Consider the following 24,068-nt stretch of genomic DNA (forward strand, 5'->3'; position numbering starts at 1 on the left):
GGAGGCCGAGGCGGGTGGATCACCAGGTCAGGATATAGAGACCAGCCTGGCCAACATGGTGAAACCCCTTCTCTGCTGAAAATACAAAAAAAATTTGGCTGGGTGTGGCGGCGCACGCCTGTAGTCCCAGCTGCTTGGGGGGCTGAGGCAGGAGAGTCGCTTGAACTCTGGAGGCAGAGGTTGCAGTGAGCCAAGATCGTACCACTGCACTCCAGCCTGGGCGACAGACTCTGTCTCCAAAAAAAAACCATACATACGTACATAAAGTCACATTCCTTCTTTTTTTTTTTTTTTTGAGACAGAGTCTTGATCTGTCACCCAGGCTGGAGTGCAGTGGAGCAATCTCAGCTCACTACAACCTCTGCCTCCCAGGTTCAAGTGATTCTTCTGCCTCAGCCTCTCGAGTAGCTGAGATTACAGGCACCCATCACCACGCCTGGCTAATTTGTTTTGTATTTTTTGTAGAGACGGGGTTTCACCGTGTTGGCCAGGCTGCTCTCGAACTGACCTCAGGTGATTCTCCCGCCTCAGCCTCCCAAAGTGCTGGGATTACAGGCATGAGCCACCACGCCCGGCCCACATTTCTTCTTAGGGGCTATGATTAGGAATCTGATTAGATATCAGAGTAAAAATAAAAATACAAATGCTGAACTATTTAGGTCAAAGAACCTCTATAAAAGCATCTTCTATAGAAGATGGAATGTCTTCAAAGGCATTCCAATTTGTGACTCAATTTTAGAATAAGGCAAACAGAAGACACAAGGTGATGAAAGAGGGATTCTACAATTTTCACATACTCTGAACCTAATAAAACAAATCTAGATTCTTAAAAAATTATTTTTCTTTAAACAATTGCCAAGACTGAAATCAAAGATAAATAGAAGGCACAACAGTTTTGCTCTGGTTGTTATCTGGGTTTGGGGAATTTTTTTGTTTTCCATTTTTTTACAAATAAATATTAAACATGAAAAAACTCTATTTCAAATAAACTAACAGTTCAAGAAAAGCCTATCAGTTGCATTCTAGACATTTAAAACCTATATCACAATTTAAATTTCAATGGTAAAAACAGTAGGTTTTAGAATTGTTTTGTGATCCTCTATCAAAAGAAAAATTCTATTCTTTTAATTCAGTTTTTAAACATACCAGTGAGAATCAAAATTGTCACCTTTTCCAATGACAAGTTCTCCACACCAGAACGTAGTCATGACTCTCAAAGAAGAAACAATTTGGGTTTTTCCTGCCTTCAAAATGTTATCAAATCCTGTATTTCTCATATACTCTTGAAACATGTAGAAAATAAGAAATATTCCAATGAATGAAATATACCAAATGTCAGTAATACACAAGACACATTCCTTTGGGGAAATGGCCGTTAAAAAAAAAAAATCCAGTCTGTATATGCAAAGTAAGCAAGGAAATTCAGTCTTTTTTTTTTTTTCTTCTTCTTCTTTAAAAATCTGTTACTCCTAAAATGTAATTCCACAAAATTGGAAGTGAAAAACTAAAGGTCAGGGACCAGGTGCAGTGGCTCATGCCTGTAATCCCAGCACTTTGGGAGGTTGAGGTGGGCGGATCACCTGAGATCAGGAGTTCGAGACCAGCCTGGCCAACATGGTGAAACCCTGTCTCTACTGAAAATAGAAAAAAATTAGCTAGGCGTGGTGGCAGGCGCCTATAATCCCAGCTATTCCGAAGGCTGAGGCAGGAGAATCGCTTGAACCCTGGAGGTGGAGGTTGCAGTGAGCTGAGATCGCACCATTGCACTCCAGCCTCGGGGACAAGAATGAGACGGTGGCTCACGCCTGTAATCCCAGCACTTTGGGAGGCCGAGGTGGGTGGATCACGAGGTCAGGAGATCGAGACCATCCTGGCTAACACGGTGAAACCCCATCTTTACTAAAAATACAAACATTAGCCAGGCGTGGTAGCGGGCGCCTGTAGTCCCAGCTACTTGGGGAGGCTGAGGCAGGAGAATGGCAGGAGGCAGAGCTTGCAGTGAACCGAGATCGCGCCTCGCACTCCAGCCTGGGCGACAGACTAAGACTCCGCCTCAAAAAAAAAAAGAGTAAATGAGGGCAAATAAATGTATCATCAAGAACTTATTTTAGTACGGTGATTGACCATCAGCCTATCCTACTGAATCACCTATGGAAATCAGAATAAGGGAGCTCCATATCAATCTAGGTGTCAAGGATTGGTCTGTCATTGAAAAGGCCTTTGTTTTCATTGCTTTGAAGATCTCTGCGATGTGGGCAGCAAGGTCAGTGGTGGTACCTTATCAAAAGGAAAATGGGGACTGGGCGTGATGGCTCACGCCTGTAATTACCCAGCCTTTTGGGAGGCCGAGGCGGGCAGATCACGAGGTCAGGAGTTCAAGACTCCTGGCCACTGTGGTGAAACCCTATCTCTACTAAAAGTACAACATTAGCCCCGTGTGGTCGTGGGCACCTGTAATCCCAGCTACTAAGGAGGCTAAGGCAGGAGTATCACTTGAACCTGGGAGGCAGAGGTTGCAGTGAGCCGAGATTGTGCCACTGCACTCCAGCCTGGGCAACAAGTCTCCATCTAGGGAGAAAAAAAAGACGGGGGTAGTGGGGAGAATGATTGCACAGAGAAATGACTTGAGATTTTTTTTTTTTTGAGACACATTCTCGCTCTGTTGCCCAGGCTGGAGTGCAGTGACGTGATCTCAGCTCATTGCAAGCTCTGCCTTCCGGGTTCACGTCATTCTCCTGCCTCAGCCTCCTGAGTAGGTGGCGCCCGCCACCACTCCCAGCTAATTTTTTGTGTTTTTCAGTAGAGACGGGGTTTCACCATGTTAGCCAGGATGGTCTCAATCTCCTGACCTCATGATCCACCCGCCTCGGCCTCCCAAAGTGCTGGGATTACAGGCGTGAGCCACCGCGTCCGGCCAGAATGACTTGAGATTTAAACCAAAAAAGGACCAAAATATTTTGTGACTTCCTGGTTCTCCGTGGTCTTTGAAATATGGTTAATTTTCATGATATTCTCTTTAAAACAAAAGAAAACCCTTTCCCGTCAGTTTCATGTCTTGTATTTCCACTTTTTTTTTTCTTTCTGGACACAACATCTTGCTCTGTTACCCAGGCTGGAGTGCAGTGGCACTACCATAGTTTACTGCAGCCTCAAACTCCTGAGTAGCTGGGACTACAGGCACACACCACCACACCTAGCTACTTTTTAAAATTTTTAGTAGAGACGAGGTCCTGCTGTATTGCCCAGGCTAGTCTTGAACTCCTGAGCTCAAGCAGTCCTCTCACCTCAGCCTTCCAAAGTGCTAGGATTACAGACGTGAGCCAGCACGCCCAGTCATATTTCCACTTTCAAGTATAAAATGAATAATTGGATTTGAGCCCTTGCCTCTTGCTGTGTAGACATTAGTCCATTTTTTCCTTTGTTCCCAAGTTCTGGTGACTCCTCTACTGACAGTGGATCAGCAATGTTAGTGGTGTATTAATAAAGGTCGTACACAGTGTTCCAACAGTAAATGCTTCTGGAGGCCATTTTATTGGGAAATCAGCTGGATAGTATTGACTTTATGAAATCATTTCTCTTTTGTTTCTTTGAAATCTAAACATCCTTTTTAGCATGATATCTGAGTGAAAAATGTGGACGGAATTCAAACCCCAAATATTTTACATACCTTATTCCACAAAGGAGTGAGATTCTATTAAAAAACAAAATTGAAATTCAAAGGAAACTTCACTGTTTGGCACTGGTACATTTTCTTGAAAATGCCCCTTTTCAAGTAAGGCACACCCAAAGAGCCTTCGGCTTTCCTAAACAAAGTCATGTTTTGAAATGCATTCATGGACTTTTAAATTGCCTTCTGTTTGTTGCAGTTTTTTCTGTTGCCAGTTTGTTCTAGTTTAAAGTTTGATTCCGTGAGGTTCAACTTGTTTGAGCTCTGTATAAATTAGGTTCTCTGCCGGTAGAACCCAGTTTCTGTTAATAGTTCAGCAGAGGAAAATCTGAATGTTACATCTGGTACCCTCTTTAAGGCACAAGATCACTTTTGTCTCTTAAACATACAATCTTGTTAAGTTACTATACTCTATTTCTGGTCTTAGGTTAATTTTTAATGTCGAATTATGTTGTTGTTTTCTCAGAGTCACCAAGCTCACATGAAATTAGAAATGTATTGCGAAGACACAGTTGTTTCTTGGAAAACATGCTATGTCTTAGCACTTGACTAACTGTAAATCTTACTGGCATCATGATATAGGAAAATAAATACTAAGAATCAGGAGACCTAGTTTCTTTTAGGCAAAAGGATACTTGGCACAATTATGTTGTAGGGTGGTTTTGTGAGTTTTAAGTAAGATGCTGTGTGTGAAAACTTACAGTAAAGCACAACAAAAATTAAAGTAATATTATCAGTGAATTTTTTTTTTTGTTTTTTGTTTTTGTTTTTGGTTTTTTTTGAGACAGAGTCTTACTCTGTCGACCAGGCTGGAGTGCAGTGGTGAGATCTCAGCTCACTGCAGCCTCCACGTCCCAGATTCAAGTGATTCTCCTACCTCAGCCTCCTGAGTAGGTGGGACTACAGGTGTGCGCCACCATGCCTGGCTGTTTTTCATATTGTTAGTAAAGATGGGGTTTCACCATGTTGGCCAGGCTGGTCTCAAACTCCTGACCTCAAGTGATCCACCCACCTTGGCCTCCCAAAGTGCTGGGAATACAGGCGTGAGCCACCAACCCCAGCCAAACAGTGATTTTTAAAATAATTAATTTTAATTCAAAGGACTGTGTTGCTTGTAAGCACAGTTTGCTTACAGGGCTGGTATAGTGAATATTTTACTTAGCCTTATTAGAATTCATGCAGTCAACGTATATTTATTTAGCATTAGTAGGCACTGGATCTGGACACTACTAAAAATACAAAATTAGCTGGGTGTGGTGGTACAGTGTAGCAGTGAATAAACAAAGCAGACAACCTCCCTGTCCTCTTTAATGAAGAGAAGCAGATAAAACAAATCAAGAGCCAAAGAGGCCCAATTACTCCCCTCATTGTCCTTCATTCACTTCCCAAACAGGTTCCCCCATCCACTCATTTCCACAAATACTTACTCAGTTATGACCTCAGAAGATTCCCCCTTACCCATTCATTAGCCCCCTGTTGCTGTCCATCACACAGGGACCTGCATAGCCCACAGAACCTCAGCCTTACATGTCTAGGAATTTGCAAATCCAGAGCTGAGCCTCACCTCCCTCACTGGCCTTTCTGGGTCCTGGCTCTAGAGCTAGTTTGAGCACAGGGTATAATCACCTCTCAGGGGCCTGGGTGCACTGCTTTGGTTTCCAACCAAGTAGCCACACGTGGTGGCTCACGCCTGTAATCAGAGCACTTTGGCTTATCGGTTTCAGGGCTGCTCTTTACTTTAACATCTATTTCCTTTTTAAACTTTCTGGTGTTGAGCTTTTTTTTTTTTTTTTTTTTTTTTTTTGAGACGGAGTTTCAGTCTTGTTGCCCAGGCTGGAGTGCAATGGCTCGATTTTGGCTCACTGCAACCTCCGCCTCCCGGTTTCAAGCGATTCTCTTGCCTCAGCCTCCCGAGTAACTGGGATTACAGGCATGTGCCACCACACCTGGCTTATTTTGTGTTTTTACTAGAGACAAGGTTTCTCCATGTTGGTCAGACTAGTCTCAAACTCCTGACCTCAGGTGATCCGCCTGCCTCGGCCTCCCAAAGGTGTTGAGCTTTTTAAACATACTATTTTCTCTCTACAAAAGTGGAAAGATGAGGATAATGACCCTTCATTTGCTTACCACCCACCTTCAAAAATGATCAGCTCATGGCCAGTCTTGTTTTATCCCCACACTTTTCCTTTCCACCCCAGATTATTCTGAAACAAATCCCAGACATATCAGTTCATCTGTAAACATTTCAATATGTGTCTCTAAATTTTAAAAGTACAACCACAATACCATTATGCACAAAAAACTTAATTTCTTTATATCATCAAATATCCTCTCATATTTAAATTTCTGTAATTGTCTCATTATTTTACAGCTTGCTGGAATCAAGGTCCACATAAAGACCACACATAGCGATTGGTGGATGTCTCTCAAATATCTCTTTATAGGTTTCTTCTCCGTATCTTTCTCTTTTTTCTTGGAAATTTTAATAGAAAAACTAGGTTGTTTGCCCTTTAATGTTGCAGTCTGGTCTTTGTTAATTGCCTCGTCATGGTGGTAACACATGCTTCTGTATTTTCTGTGAATTGGTAGCCATAGCTAAAGGCTGATCAGATTTAGCTTCAGTTTTTTGACCAGTCTCCTTCATAAGTGGTATTGAGTACTTCCAAGAGGGGTACATAATGTCTGATTTTTTTTTTTTTTTTGTATTATTGGCCATCATTTATGATATTCTGTTTCTGTAACTTCTTGTTCACTAATTAGCTAGACTATATCCAAAACAGAAGCCAAGTCTGGTGGCTCAAGTCTGTAATCTCAGCACTTTGGAAGGCTGAGGCAGGAGAATTGCTTGAGGCCAGGAGTATGAGACCAGCCTGGGCAACATGGTGAAACCCTGTGTCTGAGGAGGAATCAACCATAGGGGAATTGGAGGCAGGGCTTTCTGCAAATGCAAAGGCACTGAGGGGTAAAGAGCTTGGGATAGCCGGGGACAGGGGTATCACACCTGTAGTCCCAGCTACTTGGGAAGCTAAAGCAGAAGGATCGCTTGGGCTCAGGAGTTTGAGACCAGCCTGGGCAGCACAGCAAGGCCCTGTCCCTTTTTTCTTTTTTTTAAAGCAGCTTGGAATGTTCTGGCAGGGTAGTGTTGAGCTTAATAGTGAGGTGGGGAGTGGTAGGTTCAGAGTTTATGTAAGACCCCGGCCAGGTGGGATTTTATGGGCTGTGCAGGTCCTTGTGTGATTGACAGCAGTAGGGGTCCGAAGGACGAGTGAGGGGGAATCTTCCAAGGTCATAACTGAATAGGTATTTGTGGGAACAAGTGGGTGGGGGAAACTGTTTGGGAAGTGAATGAAGTGGTTATGAGGGGAGTGATTGGGCCTCTCTGGCTCTTGATTTTTTTTTACTGTCTGCCTCTCCTCATTAAAGAGGACAGGGAGGTTGTCTGAGTCGTTAATTCATTGCTACACATCTAGTGCCCAGATCCAGTGCCTGCTGATGCTAAATAAGGAGTTTAGGTTTCATGTTAAGTGAATAGGAGATGTTTTAAGATTTTTAATGAAGGAGTGATTTGAATGGGATGATCACTCTGGCTGCTCTGTGGAGAACAGACTGTTTGCGGGGAGAATGGAAGCAGGAACACCTGTCAGGAAGTGACTGTATGCATGCCAGTGAGAGATCACCATGGTTTGGTCTGAGGTGAAGGGAGGCACACAGATTTGAGAGCAAATTTGGGGGGTAGAATTTATTGGTTGTACTGATGGATTAGATGTAGGAAGAATCAGAGATGGCTCCCAGTTCTAGGTTGGGCCATTTACTAAGATGATCCTGACTTGGGACAGGATGAATTTGAAGAGAGATTCAACTGGTACATGCTAATTTGGACTGAGATGGCGGTAAGATGCCCAAAAGTTGTCAAACAGGAACTTAGCTATAAGCAGAGATATTTGAGGCCATGAGAACACACAGAATTACCTAAGGCAGTGGTTCTTTGCTGGGGTTGCTGTTGGCATCCAGGGATAGAGGCCAGGGATGCTGCTGAACATCCTGCACTGCACAGGACAGCCTCACTTTCCCCCATTGAAGAATTGTGCAGCCCAAAATTTCAATAGTGCTGAGGTTGAGAAACCCAGACCTAAGGGAAGGGGTGGAAGAGAAAAGTAAAGAAAAGATCTGACCAGACCTGGGGAATGCCCACATTTTGATGTTGTGTAGATGAGGAAGAGTCAGAAAAGGGCAAGCTTGAGCCTCCTTTGGTGAATAAGGGTGGTGACTGGGAAAGCATGAAGGGATCAGGGTGGTAATCAGCAAGTTTGCACTTCATTTGCCTAAGGATGTGCGGTTGCACTTCTTTAGAGTCAGCTTTTCACAAGGATGGGTGAAAATTGTTAGGAGGCAGCACAAGGGGAGCAGAAGATGTTACTAACCCCAGTCACCAAAGCCTGAGATATCGGGTGTGTAAAAATAATTTTACATTTCTCTCCTTCTCTGCTTGAGAGAGCCTGGTGAGAAGGGATGGGAAGCTGGGTTTCAGTTAAGCTAGAGGGAAAGTGCTGGAAGAGAAGGAGATACATAAACAAGTAGCAGATCATTGAGCAAGATTTACAAAGAACACAGTGGAAGGATTTGGAAGAAAGGGGAAGATTTGGAAGAAAAGGAAGTGATGCACCGTTGTTGCATCAAATGGTGAGATGAGCACAGAGCAGTCTGGGGATGGGATCATAATAGATGGTCAGGAGGCTTCAAATGCTGGTAAAAATTGAGGTAAGGAAAGATATGAGACCTATTGAACTTAGTTTGTATATTCCATTATTAGGCGAGAACTGGAACCTGAAGGCTTTCCACAATAGCTTGGCAGGGGAGAGGATTTTGGCAGTTAGGCATGACTGCTTCTTAAGGCTGTAGGCACTAAAATGGTACAGGTCATGCCTTGTTTTTATTTTTCTGTTTTCTTTTGCTTTTTTTCCCCCAGTATAGACATCCAGTTGTTGCTGCACCAGCTTTTGAAAATCCTTTCTCCGTGAAACTGCTTTGGCATTTTCATCCAAAATTAGTGACACTGTCTCATGAGTCTGGCTCTGGATTATCTCTTCTGTTCATTGATCTCTGTCTGGCCTTATGATAATATACTGTCTTGAGTATTGCAGATTTATGTTAAAATTAGAAAGTGTGAGTCCTCCATCTTTGTGCTTCACGATTGTTTTGGTTATTCTAAAATAGCCACATATATTTTAAAATCAACTAGTCAGTTTCTACCAAAAAACAAACAAACAAAAACCTGTTGGGATTTTAATTGGGCTTGTGTTGAATATATCAATTTGAAGAGAACTGACATCTTAATGATATTGAGTGTCTAATCTCACTGGTGTCTCCATGTTCAGCCTCATGGGATCTCTCCATTTATTTAGGTTTTCTTTTGTTTCTCTCAAAAATGTTTTGTGGTTTTTGGTGCAGAGATCTCACATGTCTCTTGTTTTTGGGGTTTTCATTTTCAACAGAGCAGGATGGTCTCGATCTCCTGGGCTCAAATGATCTGCCTGCCTTGGCCTCCCAAAGTGCTAGCATTACAGGCGTGAGCCACTGTTCCTAGTATGTCTCTTGTTATTTTAATGTATCAAATATTTTAATGTATTTCCCCCCGTCCCCCCCCCAGACGGAATCTTGCTCTGTCGCCTAGGATGGAGTGCGGTGGTGCCATCTCGGCTCACTGCAAGCGCTACCTCCCGGGTTCACGCCATTCTCTTGCCTCAGCCTCCCCAGTAGCTGGGACTGCAGGCGCCCGCCACCACGCCCGGCTAATTTTTTTTTTTTTTTTGAGACGGAGTCTCGCCCTGTCGCCTAGGCTGGAGTGCAGAGGCTTGATCCCGGCTCACTGCAAGCTCCGCCTCCCGGGTTCTCGCCATTCTCCTGCCTCAGCCTCCCGAGTAGCTGGGACTACAGGCGTCCGTCACCACGCCCGACTAAGTTTTTGTGTTTTTAGTAGAGACGGGGTTTCACCGTGTTAGCCAGGATGGTCTTGATCTCCTGACCTCGTGATCCGCCCGCCTCGGCCTCCCAAAGTGCTGGGATTACAGGCGTGAGCCACCGCGCCCGGCCATTTTAATGTAATTTTTGATGCTCTTTTAATGAAGTAGTTAGTAATTTATCAATTTTATTAATCTTTTCAAATAATCAAATTTTTATCTTGGTTACTTTCCTATATTTTTTTGTCCTTCTATTTCATTGACATCTGCACGTTATTATTTCCTTCCTTCTTACTTTGGATTTAATTTTGTCTTTTCTAGTGTAAACATTTAATACAGTAAAATTCCCTCTAAGCACTGCTCAGCGATATCCCACAAATTTTGATAAGGTATATTTTCATTTTACTCCGTTTGAAATATTTTCTAATTTCTCTTGTAATTTCTTGGACCAACTGGTTATTCAGAATTGTGGTGTTTAATTTCTAAATATCTGGTGCTGTTCTAGATGTCTTCTTATTGTTAATTGATTTCTCATTTAATTCCATGTGGTCAGAAGACATACTTTCTAAGATTTCGATCTTTTGAGATTGGGACTTCTTTTATGCATATGGACTATCTTGACAACCATTTGTGTAAAGTTGAAAAGAATCTATATTCTGAAGTTGTTGGTTGTAGTATTCTGTATCAGGTCAAGATGGTTCAAATTTTCTATGCCTTTTTTTTTTTTTGTCTACTACTTTTAATTATGAAAAGAGGGATACTAAAAATTACCAGCTATAATTGTGGATTTTCTTGTTTCTCCCTTTCTTTCCTCTTGAGTTCTGATTGATTTATCCTTAATTCAAGATACAACCCTTTAGGATCCTAGTTGTTGGAGGAGGTGAAGATTTTATTAAACTCTACTCTGGGCCGGGCGCGATGGCTCACGCCTGTAATCCCAGCACTTTGGAAGGGCTGGGGCGGGTGGATCACGAGATCAGGAGATAGAGACCATCCTGGCTAACACGGTGAAACCCTGTCTCTACTAAAAACACAGAAACAAAATTAGCCGGGTGTGGTGGTGGGCACCTGTAGTCCCAGCTATTCGGGATGCTGAGGCAGGAGAATGGTGTGAACCCGGTAGGTGGAGTTTGCAGTGAGCCGAGATCATGCCACTGCACTCCATCCTGGGCGACAGAGCGAAACTCAGTCTCAAAAACAGAACAAAACGAAACACTCTTCTCTGCATGGGCCCTGGGCTTTGTCTGCTGTTTCCTGTGCCCTGTGAGATCTGTAAACAAAAGCTCAAGTCCATCTTGTTTGTTACATACACCCAAGGTGTAGAAAGCAACCTGTAGTCACCTTCCTCTCTGAGTACTTGCCTTCAGTTGGGTTTTGGGGGTTTTTTTGGCCTGAGAATTGCTTGAATTTCTTATGAATACATTTGAGATGTTTGTTTGTAGGGGACGGAAAGGGAAATCTAGGCACCTGGCCCAGCGTATTACTTGCTATATGGAAAAGTTTATTTTTCTTAGTCTGACTTTATGTTTTCCTTTATAGTCTGGCAGATAAGAGGAATTTTTAGACTTTGAGCTGGAAGGTCTGGTATAGAATATAAGTATGGAGAGAAAAAAGGAAAGGTATTTCACGTTTGGAATTGGCAAAAATAGGGTATATTCCTTTGGTAGTGAAATAGCCATAGGCTGGCATTAGGTTAATGGAAAACACGTTTATGACTTTTTTTATTTTTATTGAGATGGGGTCTCGCCGTGTTGCCCAGGCTGGTCTTGAACTCCTGAGCTCAAGCATTCTGCCTATCTCGGCCTCCCAAAGTGCTGGGATTACAGGCATGAACCACCGCAGCTGGTCATGTTTATGACTTCTAATCTGAAGCTTGGTCTTCTCTTCCAAGCTCTTATGGCTGTCAGAATTCAGTTCTATGTGCTTATAGAGCCGAGATCCAGGTTTCCTTGCTGGCTGTTAGTTGGGACCACTCTCAGCTCCTAGAGGCCACCTTCATTCCTGGCCATATGGCCCCTCCATTTTCACAGCAGGAAAAGAGAATCTCCTTTGTGTCAAATCATCTCATCCTATAGCAGTCTGGAGTCTAATAAGGAGATAGAAACCACATAGTCAGTTAAGCAGGGGAAGATTAATATAAAGAATTATTTTTTTTCTTTTGTGGATTAGGTAGCCGCACAAACCAAAATAGGTTGAGAGAGATTTCAGAATTATTGTTAATTATGGCAAAAGAGTTACTAACAGATATAAAGAAACTATATTTGGTTCCCTAGGACTGAGGGAGAGTACCCAAAGAACAGACTTGGAAGGGATTCAGACCTCACTAGAGAAAGTATGGTTGAACCCACCAGATAGCAAAGGAGTTTGTTGGTTTGGCCAGACCAGGGTTTGCCTGGAGTTTCTGGGCAAGCAGTTGGCCTCTTCTGGAGTACAGGCAGGGGGAGAGGTCATCGTGGGCATGGATGTAGTGGAAGTCCCCGTCCCTGTATGAGCAAGAGACCTTCAAGGCATGTATGCCATGCAGGGGCTTTGCTTAACATGTGGAGAAGGTTCTGAAGTTATTGCCAGGCCGAGGCTACAAGATCAAAGAAGTACCACTTCTGGCCTCAAGCCTTAGTAGGCTTCACCAAATGTCCTCACACCCACTCCACAACCTCCAGGCTACGCCTGAAATGTCCCTCCAGCTTCCTCTACTGAGAAAGCTTAACAGCGTGCTCACTTTAGAGGAAAAATAAAGTAATTCACTTATCACAGAGCACACATTGAATTGCACTTCATTTGCCTAATCTTCAGAGCTGAGAGGCAATAAATTCGTGACTGAAACACACACTCCAAATGTCTTCGTCAGGGACGGGTCCTGTTCCTTCTTTTTTTTTTTTTTTTTTTTTGAGATAGAGTCTTGAGGTCGCCAGGCTGGAGTGCAGTGACGCAATCCTGGCTCACTGCAACACTCCGCCTCCCAGGTTCAAGCGAGTCTCCTGCCTCAGCCTCTCGAGTAGCTGGGACTACAGGCATGCACCACCATGCCCAGCTAATTTTTGTTGTTTTAGTAGAGACGGGGTTTCACCATGTTTGCCAGCATGGTCTTGATCTCTTGACCTAATGATCTGCCCACCTCGGCCTCCCAAAGTGTTGGGATTACAGGCGTGAGCCGGGCGCAGTGGCTCACGCCTGTAATCCCAGCACTTTGGGAGGCCGAGGTGGGCGGATCACAAGGTCAGGAGATGGAGACCATCCTGGCTAACACGGTGAAACCCCATCTCTACTAAAAATACAAAAAAAATTAGCTGGGTGTGGTGGCGGGCGCCTGTAGTCCCAGCTACTCAGGAGGCTGAGGCAGGAGAATGGTGTGAACCCGGGAGGCGGAGCTTGCAGTGAGCAGAGATGGCGCCACTGCACTCCAGCCTGGGCGACAGAGCAAGACTCCGTCTAAAGAAAAAAGAACTCAACTGAGGGCTGGATGGGTGGCTCATGCCTATAATCCTAGCACTTTGGGAGGCCAACGCAGGCAGATCACTTGAGGCCAGGAGTTGGAGGCCAACCTGGGCAACGTGGTGAAACCCTGTCTCTAATAAAAATAGAAAAATCAGCCAGGCATGGTGGCATGCACCTGTAATCCCAGCTACTGGGGAGGCTGAGGCATGAGAATCACTTGAACCAGGAAAGCGGAGGTTATGGTGAGCCAGGATCGCACCACTGCACTCCAGCCTGGGCGACAGAGTGATCCTGTCTCAAAAAATACAAATTAAAGAAAAAAAAAAAAACTTGTCTGAAGCCACGTCCAGTGGTGGCACCTCATGCCTGCAATCTCAGCTACTCAGAAGACTGAGATGGGAAGATTGCTAGAGGCCAGGAGTTCAAGACTACCCTGGGCAACATAGCAGGATTCTCATCTCAAAGAAGAAAACAAAAATTCATCTGAATAGGTCACATTCACTCAGGATAGCCACTTTCCTTTTTTTTTTTTTTTTTTTAATTATTTATTTATTTTTTATTTTGAGACAAGAGTCTTGCTTTGTCACCCAGGCTGGACTGCATTGCGCAACTGGGCTCCCTGCAACCTTCACCTCCCGGGTTCAAGCAATTCTCCTGCCTCAGCCTCCTGAGTAGCTGGGATTACAGGCACGTGCCACCACGCCTGGCTAATTTTTGTATTTTTAGTAGAGATGGAATTTCATCATGTTGGTCAGGCTGGTCTCAAACTCCTGACCTGGTGATCCACCTACCTTGCCCTCCCAAAGTGCTGGGATTACAGGCGTGAGCCACTGCTACCAGCCTGGATAGCCGCTTTGTTAAAGCCAGCTGTATCAGATAATATAATCTAACCATGGAGTGACTGTCCTGTCAGATTCTCTGAGTTTTATACAGGGTGTATACTGAGGGGTGGAACCTCGGGAGAATTGAAATCTGTCTGCCACAGAGTGGGTGGTCGCGGGAGAGGAGGTGGAGATGAGAGTGACTCAGTGCTACAAGAGAAACTCCTTTGTGAAGTAAATAGGTTGTAGTTCATTCTGTAGCTTGAATACATTTTTAGCTGTCTTACAGAGAAAGAGAAGGAATAACCAGTGTTTATTGAACATCTATTTGTCAGCCACTGCATAGGGCACTTTACTTATATTATCTCTTTAAATCGTAATACCTTGAGGCAAGGATTATTATCACCGTTTTACAACAGGAGACACTGGGCTTGGGGTTGTAAGGACATTTGCCTGGATTCAGTTCACCAATATTTAGTGTTGCTGGAATTAAAATCCAACTCTGTCTAATACTGAATCCCATGTTTTCTAGGAGCATCTAATAATGTTGCTCCTCTGGAAAGTATTTGTATCATTCAGTTGGGATGAGAGGTCGTTTTAGTGGTGCTAGGGCAAATCACTTTCCTGCATTTCTGCTGTCTCTCAAGGAGCTCACCGACAGAGGTCACTGCTGTCATGGCCCTGGCTGGAGGGACAGTGGATCAGAAGAGAGGTCCTGGCCAGGCTTCCCCATTCCAGCAGGGAAGCTGAGACTGCTCAATCTGTGTGTCACCGGGAAGTAACCCGTGCCTTTGTTCCCTGTTCTTATATCTGAATGTGGAACAGAAGAACAAAGCAGGGCTTGAGAGAGCTGAGTGTAGTGGCGAGGGCATGGTTTATGCTGGGAGAGTTCTAGTAACCAAGAGCAGAGCTCCTAAGAAGTAGCCAGGGAGGGTTTATAATATGAAGGCACCCATGCATATCTCTATGAAAACATACTCTACTACTCTCCTTGGTGTATTTCTCACAGCTCGTGGGTCCCTTTGGGTTGGCCCGTCAGCCAGCTCCTTTTCACATCCTCAGAGGCTGACATGGAACATGGCACTGCTAAATGATTGTGGAATAAATGAAAGAATCCCTAGGCTGCCTGATTTATCTTTTTTTTTTTTTTTTTTTTTTTTTTTTAAAGACAGGGTCTTGCTCTGTTGCCCAGGCTAGAGTGCAGTGGCATGATCATAGCTCACTGCAGCCTTGACCTCCAGGGCTCAAGTGATTCTCCCACCTTAGCTTCCTGCGTAGCTGGGACTATAGGCATGTGCCATCAAGCCTGGTTAATTGAAAAAACAAATTTTTTTTGTAGAGACGGGGGTCTCACCATGTTGGTCAGGCTGCTCTTGAACTTATAGGCTCAAGCAATCCACCTGCCTCAGCCTCCCAAAGTGTTGGAATTACAGACATGAGCCAGCACACCTGGCCTGTTTCACCCTTAATACCTATAGAAACAGCCTAGTATAATGAGACTGAGGAGTCCTGGATTCCCCCCTTCCAGCTTCCAGCTTCCAGCTTCCAGCTTCCCCCTTCACTAATTCGCTGTGGGGTATTAGTAAGCTCACTAGGACTTCATTTCCTCATGTTTAAAATGCAGAACTTAGACTTGACCTCAGATCCATTCCAGCTCTGCAGTTCTCTGAAGACACTGTTGCACCGTAGCTGCCTCAGTTGTTTGAATAATCTCAGATTGGTTATTAGGCTGGCCCTCAGGTTATGAAGACATGCGGTACAGTTTGGGCAAACATGAAAGGTACATTTAGTTCCTTTTCTTGTACACATGAAGTAATAGATTCATTGGAATATGATCTCTTCCTCCACCCACTTCCATCAGTTCAGAGTGGATTTTTTTTTCCCTTCCAGTTCTCTGCATGTTTATCAGCTTTAAAGGGAAATTTTAAGTCAGGAGGTAGTCAGAGGGGCAGGCACAAAGTTCAGTGGGTTAGGGGGGTAAATTCCTCTCTGAAATTTCAAATGAACCGGACTAGACTTTCCCAGGTAATTTTTTTTTTTTTCCTTTTTGAATCTTGCTCTGTCACCCAGGTTGGAGTGCAGTGGCATGATCTTGGCTTACTGCAACCTCTGCCTCCCAGGTTCAAGTGATTCTCCTGCCTCAGCCTTAAGTGAGGTGTGGGTGTGTGTGTGTGTGGGTGTGTATGTATGTGTGTGTGTACTTTGATAACCATATACAGAAGAGTGAAATTGGACCTTTCCTGTCACCATATACAAAAGTCAACTCAGGATGGATTAAAGATTTAAACAAGGCCCAGGCACGGTGGTTCACACCTTTAATCCCAGCGCTTTGGGAGGCTGAGGCTGGCAGATCACCTGAGGTCGGGAGTTCGAGACCAGCCTGACCAATATGGAGAAACCCTGTCTCTACTGAAAATACAAAAAATTAGCTGGGCGTGGTGGCGCATGCTTGTAATCCCAGCTACTTGGGAGGCTAAGGCAGAAGAATCACTTGAACCTGGGAGATGAAGGTTGCAGTGGGCTGAGATCGTGCGCCATTCTACTCCAGCCTGGGTAACAAGAGTGAAACTCCATCTCAAAAAAAAAAAAAAAAAAAAGAGAAGAAAAGATTTAAACATAAGACCTGAAATTATAAAACAACTAGAAGCAAACATAGGGACAACTCTTCAGAGCATTGGTCTAGGCAAAAGTTTTATGACTGTAAGACCTCAGAAGCACAGGCAACAGGCTGGGTGCAGTGGCTCACACCTGTAATCCCAGCACTTTGGGAGGTTGAGGTGGGAAGATCAGTTGAGCCCAGGAATTCGAGACCAGCTTAGGCAGCATAATGAGACCCTGTCTCTACAAAAAATTTTTAAAATTAGCCAAGGATGGTGGCACGTGCCTGTGGTCCAAGCTACTCAGGAGGCTGAGGTAGGAGGATCGCTTAAGCCCAGGAGCCTGGGAGATCGAGGCTGCAATGAGCTGTGATTGTGCCACTCCAGTCCAGCCTGGGCAACAGAGCAAGACACTTGTCAAAAAAAAAAAAAAAGGCAGAGGCAACAAAAACTAAAATAGGTAAATGGGACTATATTAAACTAAAAAGCTCTGCACAGCAAAAGAAACAATCAATAGAATAAAGAGACAACTTACTGAATGGGAGAAAATATTTGCAAACTACTCGTCTGACAGGAGACTAAGATCCAGAATATATAAGGACCTCAAACAACTTAACAGTAAAAAAACAAATAATCCCATTGAGAAATGGACATGACTAGATATTTCTCAAAAGAAGACATTACAAATGGCCAGCAGTGCTCAATATTACTAATCACCAGGGAAATGCAAATCAAAACCACAATGAGATATCATCTCACTCCAGTTAGAATGGCTATTACTAAAAAGCCAAAATATGGCCGTGCATGGTGGCTCATGCCTGTATTCCCAGCACTTTGGGAAGCCTGGGCAGGCAGATTTTCTGAGGTTAGGAGTTTGAGACCAGCCTGGCCAAACCATGGTCAACATGGTGAAACCTATCTCTACTAAAAATTTAAAAATTACCTGGGTGTGGTGGTGGGTGCCTGTAATCCCAGCTACTCCTGAGGCTGAGGCAGGAGAATCACTTGAACCCAGGAGGTGGAGGTTGCAGTGAGCCAAGATCGTGCCACTGCACTCCAGCCTGGGCCGTAAAGGGAGACTCCATCTTTTAAAAAAAAAAAAAAAAGCCAAAAAATAACAGATGCTAGCAAGAATGCAGAGAAAAGGGAACTTTTATACACTGTTGGTGGGAATGTAAATTAGTGCAGCCAATATAGAAAATGGTATGGAGATTTTTCAAACAACTAAAAATAGAACTACTATATGATCCAGCATTCCCGCTACTGGGTATTTATCCAGTGGTAGAGAAATCAGTATGTCAAAGGTATACCTGCACTCGCATATTGATCGCAGTGCTATTCACAGTAGCAAAGATAGAGAATCAATCTAAGTGTCCATCAACACATGAATGGATGCAGAAAATGTGTTATATGTACACTATGGAATAGTATTCGGCCATACAAAAGAATGAAATCATGTCATTTGCAGGATCATGGGAGGAACTAGAGGCCATTATCTTAAGTGAAATAAGCCAAGTGTGGAAAGACAAATATCGAAAGACAAAGTTCTCACTTGTATGTGGGAGCTAAAAAATTTGATGTCATAGATGTGGAGAATAGAATGATAGATATGAGAGACTGGGAAGGAAGGAAAGTTGTAGGGATAAAGAGTAGTACAATGGGTACAAACATTAAACAGAGGAAATAAGTTCCTTCTGTGTTTGATTGCAAAATAGGGTGACTCTACTCAGCAACAGTACTTTGTGTATTTCATACCAACTGGAAGAGAGGACTTGAAATGATACCAACACAGAGAAATGGTAAATTAGAAGAAAAAGTTTCTAAATACTGACCTGACCAAGAAAGTGGTCTTCATTCTTGCTTCTGGATATTCTTTAGCGAAGGTACCGAAGGCTTGTGTTGCACTTAATCAGTGCTCAGCGGATGGATTCTCATTTTCTGAATTCTCTATTTAGATTTAGCTAAATTAATGCCTTCTGAAATGTTCTCAGTTAACGTATTCCAGAATGTCACTTTTTGAAGTGGAAACATTAATCTGATTTGATTCCTGGTCTAGGATCTACTACTACCTAATTAGCATTGTGACCATAAGCCAATCACTTAGACTTTCTGCCTGTTTCCTAGTACAAGAATGAAATGAAAGGTTATATGTGAAGTTGTGATATTGTGAAATATAAATTTAGTCTTTGTCTCCATCCTAAAATCCTTAGCATCTCCAAAGTGACTTGTTTGTATGCTAATGATTGACTGATGATTGACCAACCCCTTGGTAGCTCCAGGATGGGATCTAATTACCAGACAACCAAGGAAGGATTAGAGGGTTGGGACTTTCAGCCCCATAGCCAAACCTCAGGGGAAGGGGGAGGGGCTGAACCTTAAATTGATCACCAATGGCCAGTGATGTAATCAATCATGCCTACACAAGGAAGCTTCCATAAAAATCCAAAAGGATTGGGTTCTGAGAGGTTCGGGAAATCTGGAAGCTATTCCTAGAGGGTGGTGTTCCCAGGAAGAGCGTGGGAACTTTGTGCCCCTTTCCATAGCTCACCCTGTACATCCCTTCATCTGTATCTTGTGTAGTATCTTTTTTTTGTTTGTTTGAGACAGTCTCACTCTGTTACCCAGGCTAAAGTGCAGTGGTGCGATCTCCACTGCAGCCTCTACCTCCCAGGTTCAAGCGATTCTCCTGCCTCACCCTCCCAAGTAGCTGGGACTACAGATGTGTGTCACCATGCCCAGCTGGCTGACTTTCATATTTTTGGTAGAGACGGGTTTCACCATCTTGGCCAGGCTGTCTCGAACTCCTGGGCTCAAGTGATCCACCCGCCTTGGCCTCCCAAAGTGTTGAGATTACAGGTGTGAGCCACCGTGCCCACATTGTAATATCTTTTATAGTAAACCAGAAAAACATGTTTCCCTGAGCTCCGCGAGCTGCTCTAGCAGATTAATTTGAACCTAAGAAGGGTTGAGGTCCTCCCCAATTTATAGCCAGTTGGTCAGAAGCACAGGTAGACTTGCGATTGGAATCAGAAGTGAGGGGCAGTCTTGTGGAACCAAGCCCTCACCCTGTGAGATCTGATGCTACCTCCAGGCAGATAGTGTCAGGATTGAATTGGAGGACACCCAGCTGGTGTCTGCTGCAGAATTGATTGTGTGCTTGTTGGTGGGGAGAAATCCCCACACATTTGGCTATAGAAGTCTTCTATGTTGATTATTGCGGTGTGAAAGCAGAGGAAAAGGAGTCAATGTTTTTTCCACTCTCAGAAATAGCATCAGTATATTTTAAAAGTTCCCTGAGTGATTATAATTTGCAGCTGGGGAAGAGAACCACTCCGCTACAACATCCTACAAAGTGCTAGGAAGTGGTGTTTTCATTCTGTGCTATATGTTCTTGGTTACAAAAGGAGATAGGGGCTAGTTTAAATTCTAATGGATTTTTTATTTAGTATTTCTAGGCATTGGCCAGTTGTCTCAGTCTCTTACGAAAGTGTTTTTTTTCAGGCAGCTGGTATTGCCTGCCGGGATTGGGGAAGTCCTCGGTTAGTTTGGAATTTTCCATGACTCTTAGCTCTGCACCATTAGCGTCGACTGCAGTCACAGAGCTCTTCAGTGTGTCTGCCTGTGCTGTTCTCCTCCTTTTTTTATAATGTCAGATGGATGTTGAATCTCAACTACAAGTCTTAGTATTGTGTTTGTGTTTAATACCCTCGTTCTAAGGATGGATCAGAAAATATCATCTGAATGAACTTTTTGTTTATTAAATGAGTCAGCTTGAACTATCTGTTTTGGCCTGGTTTCCTCAGGTGTCATGTTTCCTGTCACAGAATCACCTTTTGTTTCTGTGGGCACAAGCTTCTGATGTGGCGCTGGCTAATTCTCCAGCAGTCTCTCCATTGGTGATCAGAATCAGCTCTAAAAAAGCTCTAAAAATGACAGTAAATGGAAGAAAAGAGATCCACCCAGATAATGGCCTAGTTGGGGCTTGGCTAGTTCCCCACTTACAAGGAAATAGAAAGTCCCGAAAGTTTAAAAGGAGACTGCTATAGTGATATATCTACTTATCCTTAGAAAGCGATTCCCGGCCGGGCGTGGTGGCTCACGCCTGTAATCCCAGCACTTTGGGAGGCTGAGGCGGGCGGATCACCTGAGATCAGGACCAGCCTTGCCAACATGGTGAAACCCCGTCTCTACTAAAAATACAAATATTAGTCGAGTGTGGTGGCAGGTGCCTGTAATCCCAACTATTCGGGAGGCTGAGGCAGGAGAATCGCTTGAAGCTGGGAGGCGGAAGTTGCAGAGAGGTTAGACCGTGCCATCGCACTCCAGCCTGGGTGACGAGAGCAAGACTTCGTCTGAAAAAAAAGCAGTTCCCGGCCCAGAACAGTAGCTCACGCCTGTAATCCCATCACTTTGGGAGGCTGAGGTGGGCGGATCACGAGGTCAGGAGTTTGAGACCAGCCTGGCCAACATAGTGAAACCTCGTCTCTACTAAAAATACAAAAATTAGCCGGGCATGGTGGCACGCACCTGTAATTCCAGCTACTCGGGAGGCTGAAGCCGGAGAATTGCTTGAACCCAGGAAGCGGAGGTTGTGGTGAGTTGAGATCGTGCCACTGCACTGCAGCCTGGACAACAATGAGACTCCATCTCAAAAAAACAAAACAAAAAAGAAAAGAAAGTGATTCCCTCGATCCCAGTGCACCATACAGACAGTATAGCAGTATGTTACCAAATTTCACTCTCCCAGATCAGTAGCTGGAGGTTGGTTGGGCTTGTTTACCTTAACCCTGCCCTCCTCCCCACACCACTGTCCACCAACAAAAGAAGTTCAAATTCATACACAGTTGACCTTTGAGTAATGTGGAAGTTAGAGGTTCCAATCCCCTGCACAGTTGAAAATCCATTTATAACTTTTGAATCCCCCCAAATTTCACTACTAATAGCCTACTGTTGATCAGAAGCTTTACCAATAACATAAACAGTCAATTAACACATAGTTTGTATACGTTTTATATCCTGTGTTCCTATAATAAAGGAAGGTAGAGAAAAGAAAATGTTGAGAAAAGCATAAGGAAGAGAAAATATGTTTACTGTTTATTAAGTGGAAGTGGATCGGCATAAAGGTCTTCATTCTTGTTGTCTTCACACTGAGTAGGCTGAGGAGGAGGAAGAAGAGGGGTTGGTTCTGGTGTCTCAGGTGTGGTAGAGGCAGAAGAAGAGGTGAAGGAGGTGGAAAGGGAGGTGGAGGCAGGTGAGGCAAGCATATGAGCAGACCCAGGCATCCAAGTTGACCTGCATGGTTCAAACCCATGTTGTTCAATGGTCAATTGGATTTTGAGTAGGAACTAAAGGCAGTGTGTATTCTGCTTCGTTCCCCTGCCTGTCCTCCTCCTTCCCTGACCACCTTGTCGAAGTAATGCCCCCAGAAGCCATTCTCTATTCCTTCTCCCTGCTTGAGTTCCTTCATAACAGTTATCACCTGACATTCTATTATATAAGCTCTGTGAGGACAGTGACATTTCGTTTTTCTCCATTGTATTTCTGAGGCCTAGAACCTAGTAGGTGCTCATTAAATATTTCTTTAGTAAGTGAAGAATGGTTTGAATACCCAGATATTTGCATATTTTTTTTGTTCTTTGCTTTTGTCTAAGTGATTCTTAAACTTTATTTGGCATATGAATTACCATATCATATATAAGACCCTTTACACAGAACTTTGTGAGCAATATAAGAACATTTTACAGGTAAATCTATGCTATTTTTCTTTTCTTTTTTTAGAGACAGGGTCTCGCTCTGTTGCCCAGGCTGGAGTGCAGTGATGTAACTATGGCACTGGAGCCTTGAACTCCCAGACTCAAGGGATCCTCCCACCTCAGCCTCCCAGGTAGCTGTGACTACGGGTGCGAGTCAGCAAACCTGGTGAATTTTTAAAATTTTTTTGTAGAAATGGGTTCTCACTGTGTTGCCCAGACTGGTCATCAACTCCTGGCTTCGAGTGATCCTTATCCTCCCAAAGTGCAGGGATTATAGGCATAAGCCACTGCACCCAACCTATTTTTCACTTTTCACCCTGAAGTAAGATGTGGCACCATTGTAATTCCTTTATAGTTAGTCTGTAATACAGAGGAATGCCTCGTTATTTAGATTCTGAAGTAAACTGGGGAGAAGGTAAATGCCCATTCTGTTAAGTTCCACAGTAGGATGTGTTACGTATTTTCGTGGTGGTGGGGATTAGAGAAGGGGACCTTATGTGTTATAGTCTAACTGGAAGATGATAAGCTGCAGTCAACCCTTGTCTGTACCCGTAAAAATGGGTGTGTCATATAGGTTGTGGGTCTTAACATTTGGAGAATGGATAAAATAAGACATATTTTCCCTGAGGTTGGAAGTTGTGATGATGATAAATTGAGATTAGGTGAAAACACTTTGAAGCGAAGATACCATGAATTCAGGAAATCTTGGATACTTAGAAAGGTAATCGGGTAATAAGAGAAAAGTCAGAGACTTACTGTGATGAAGCCTCACTGCTTTGTGATATGTCTCAAGATGAAGGCAGGCTACGTCCTGGGAAACGTTTTGTTATCAGACAAGCTGCTGTTGTTAGCACAGTGTATATGGAAGGTTTGGTGTGAATGCAGTAGATTTAAGTTTTGCTAGTGTACTTTTTCCATGCTAATTGAAACTGGTCATGTTCCAACATGATTTCACCACTTTGTTGTTGTTTCTCTCCCATCCTTCTTTTAGTTGGCTGATTGCAATTCTGGCCCAACTCAACCCTCTCTTTGGACCACAATTGAAAAATGAAACCATCTGGTATCTGAAGTATCATTGGCCTTGAGGAAGAAGACATGCTCTACAGTGCTCAGTCTTTGAGGTGACTATGCTCGTGACCTTTCTTATCAGTATGGTCAGGCAGTCAGAGTTTGCCTTGACTTTTTCTCAGCATTTTATGGCCATTTTAACACATGGCAAGGGCAAGCTGCTGAATGCAAACACGATCTGAAGAGCAGAAATAAACTTGGAACTTAAGCCTTCCTTACCTAAGTCTCAATAAGATTCTTTTTAGATTCTGCTATTACCCTGCCTTTTTAAGTAAATACAGTTTGATTTACAAAATTAAACTTGCAGGCACTCTTTCAGACACAAATCAAAAAAGTAACTGTTTATACTTGGCATTGTGAGATCCAGCAACTTTAAAAAGTGGCTGGCAGATTTAAAATTGAGCAGGTTTCTTTCCAGCAGTAGTCAGCCGTCCGGACAGAACCGTTCCTGTGATGGTGTTACACTGCTGGGAGAGGAATGTCTTGTCTTCATCCGGTTGCCTGCGCCACTGTTCTGGTGGCGTCTGGCACTGGTACAAGATAGAGCTGTGCTTCCCCGAGAGTGTGCTAAGCATTCACTTTGGCTGCTTAGTTCTAGTCTGGGAGCAGACAGAGAAAACAAAATTAAGAAGGTTTTTGAATGCTTTGGATGGAGAAAGGTGCCTGCGTTCGTTTTTGTGTTGCTATAAAGGAATACATGAGACTGGGTAATTTATATTTGGCTCACATTTCTGCAGGCTGTATAAACATGACACCCACATCTGTTTGGC

General features: G+C 43.7%; 1 protein-coding gene and 1 non-coding gene across 2 annotated transcripts in view; both read left to right on the forward strand.

Annotated features, from left to right (window-relative positions):
- The window catches only part of ATP6V0E1 (ATPase H+ transporting V0 subunit e1), a 49,616-nt gene that overhangs the window by 13,255 nt on the left and 12,293 nt on the right, over positions 1–24,068 (forward strand). Inside the window, 1 exon segment of the mRNA NM_001261126.1 lies at positions 23,222–23,351. Within this exon segment, the coding sequence (NP_001248055.1) occupies positions 23,222–23,315 (94 nt within the window). The 3' untranslated portion in view covers positions 23,316–23,351.
- LOC114679140 (small nucleolar RNA SNORA74) lies at positions 23,712–23,912 on the forward strand. The gene has a single exon (XR_003730818.1). It is a non-coding gene; the product is annotated as a small nucleolar RNA SNORA74 (small nucleolar RNA).

This window comes from Macaca mulatta, chromosome 6 (genome assembly GCF_049350105.2).
Source record: "Macaca mulatta isolate MMU2019108-1 chromosome 6, T2T-MMU8v2.0, whole genome shotgun sequence".
NCBI lineage: Eukaryota > Metazoa > Chordata > Mammalia > Primates > Cercopithecidae > Macaca > Macaca mulatta.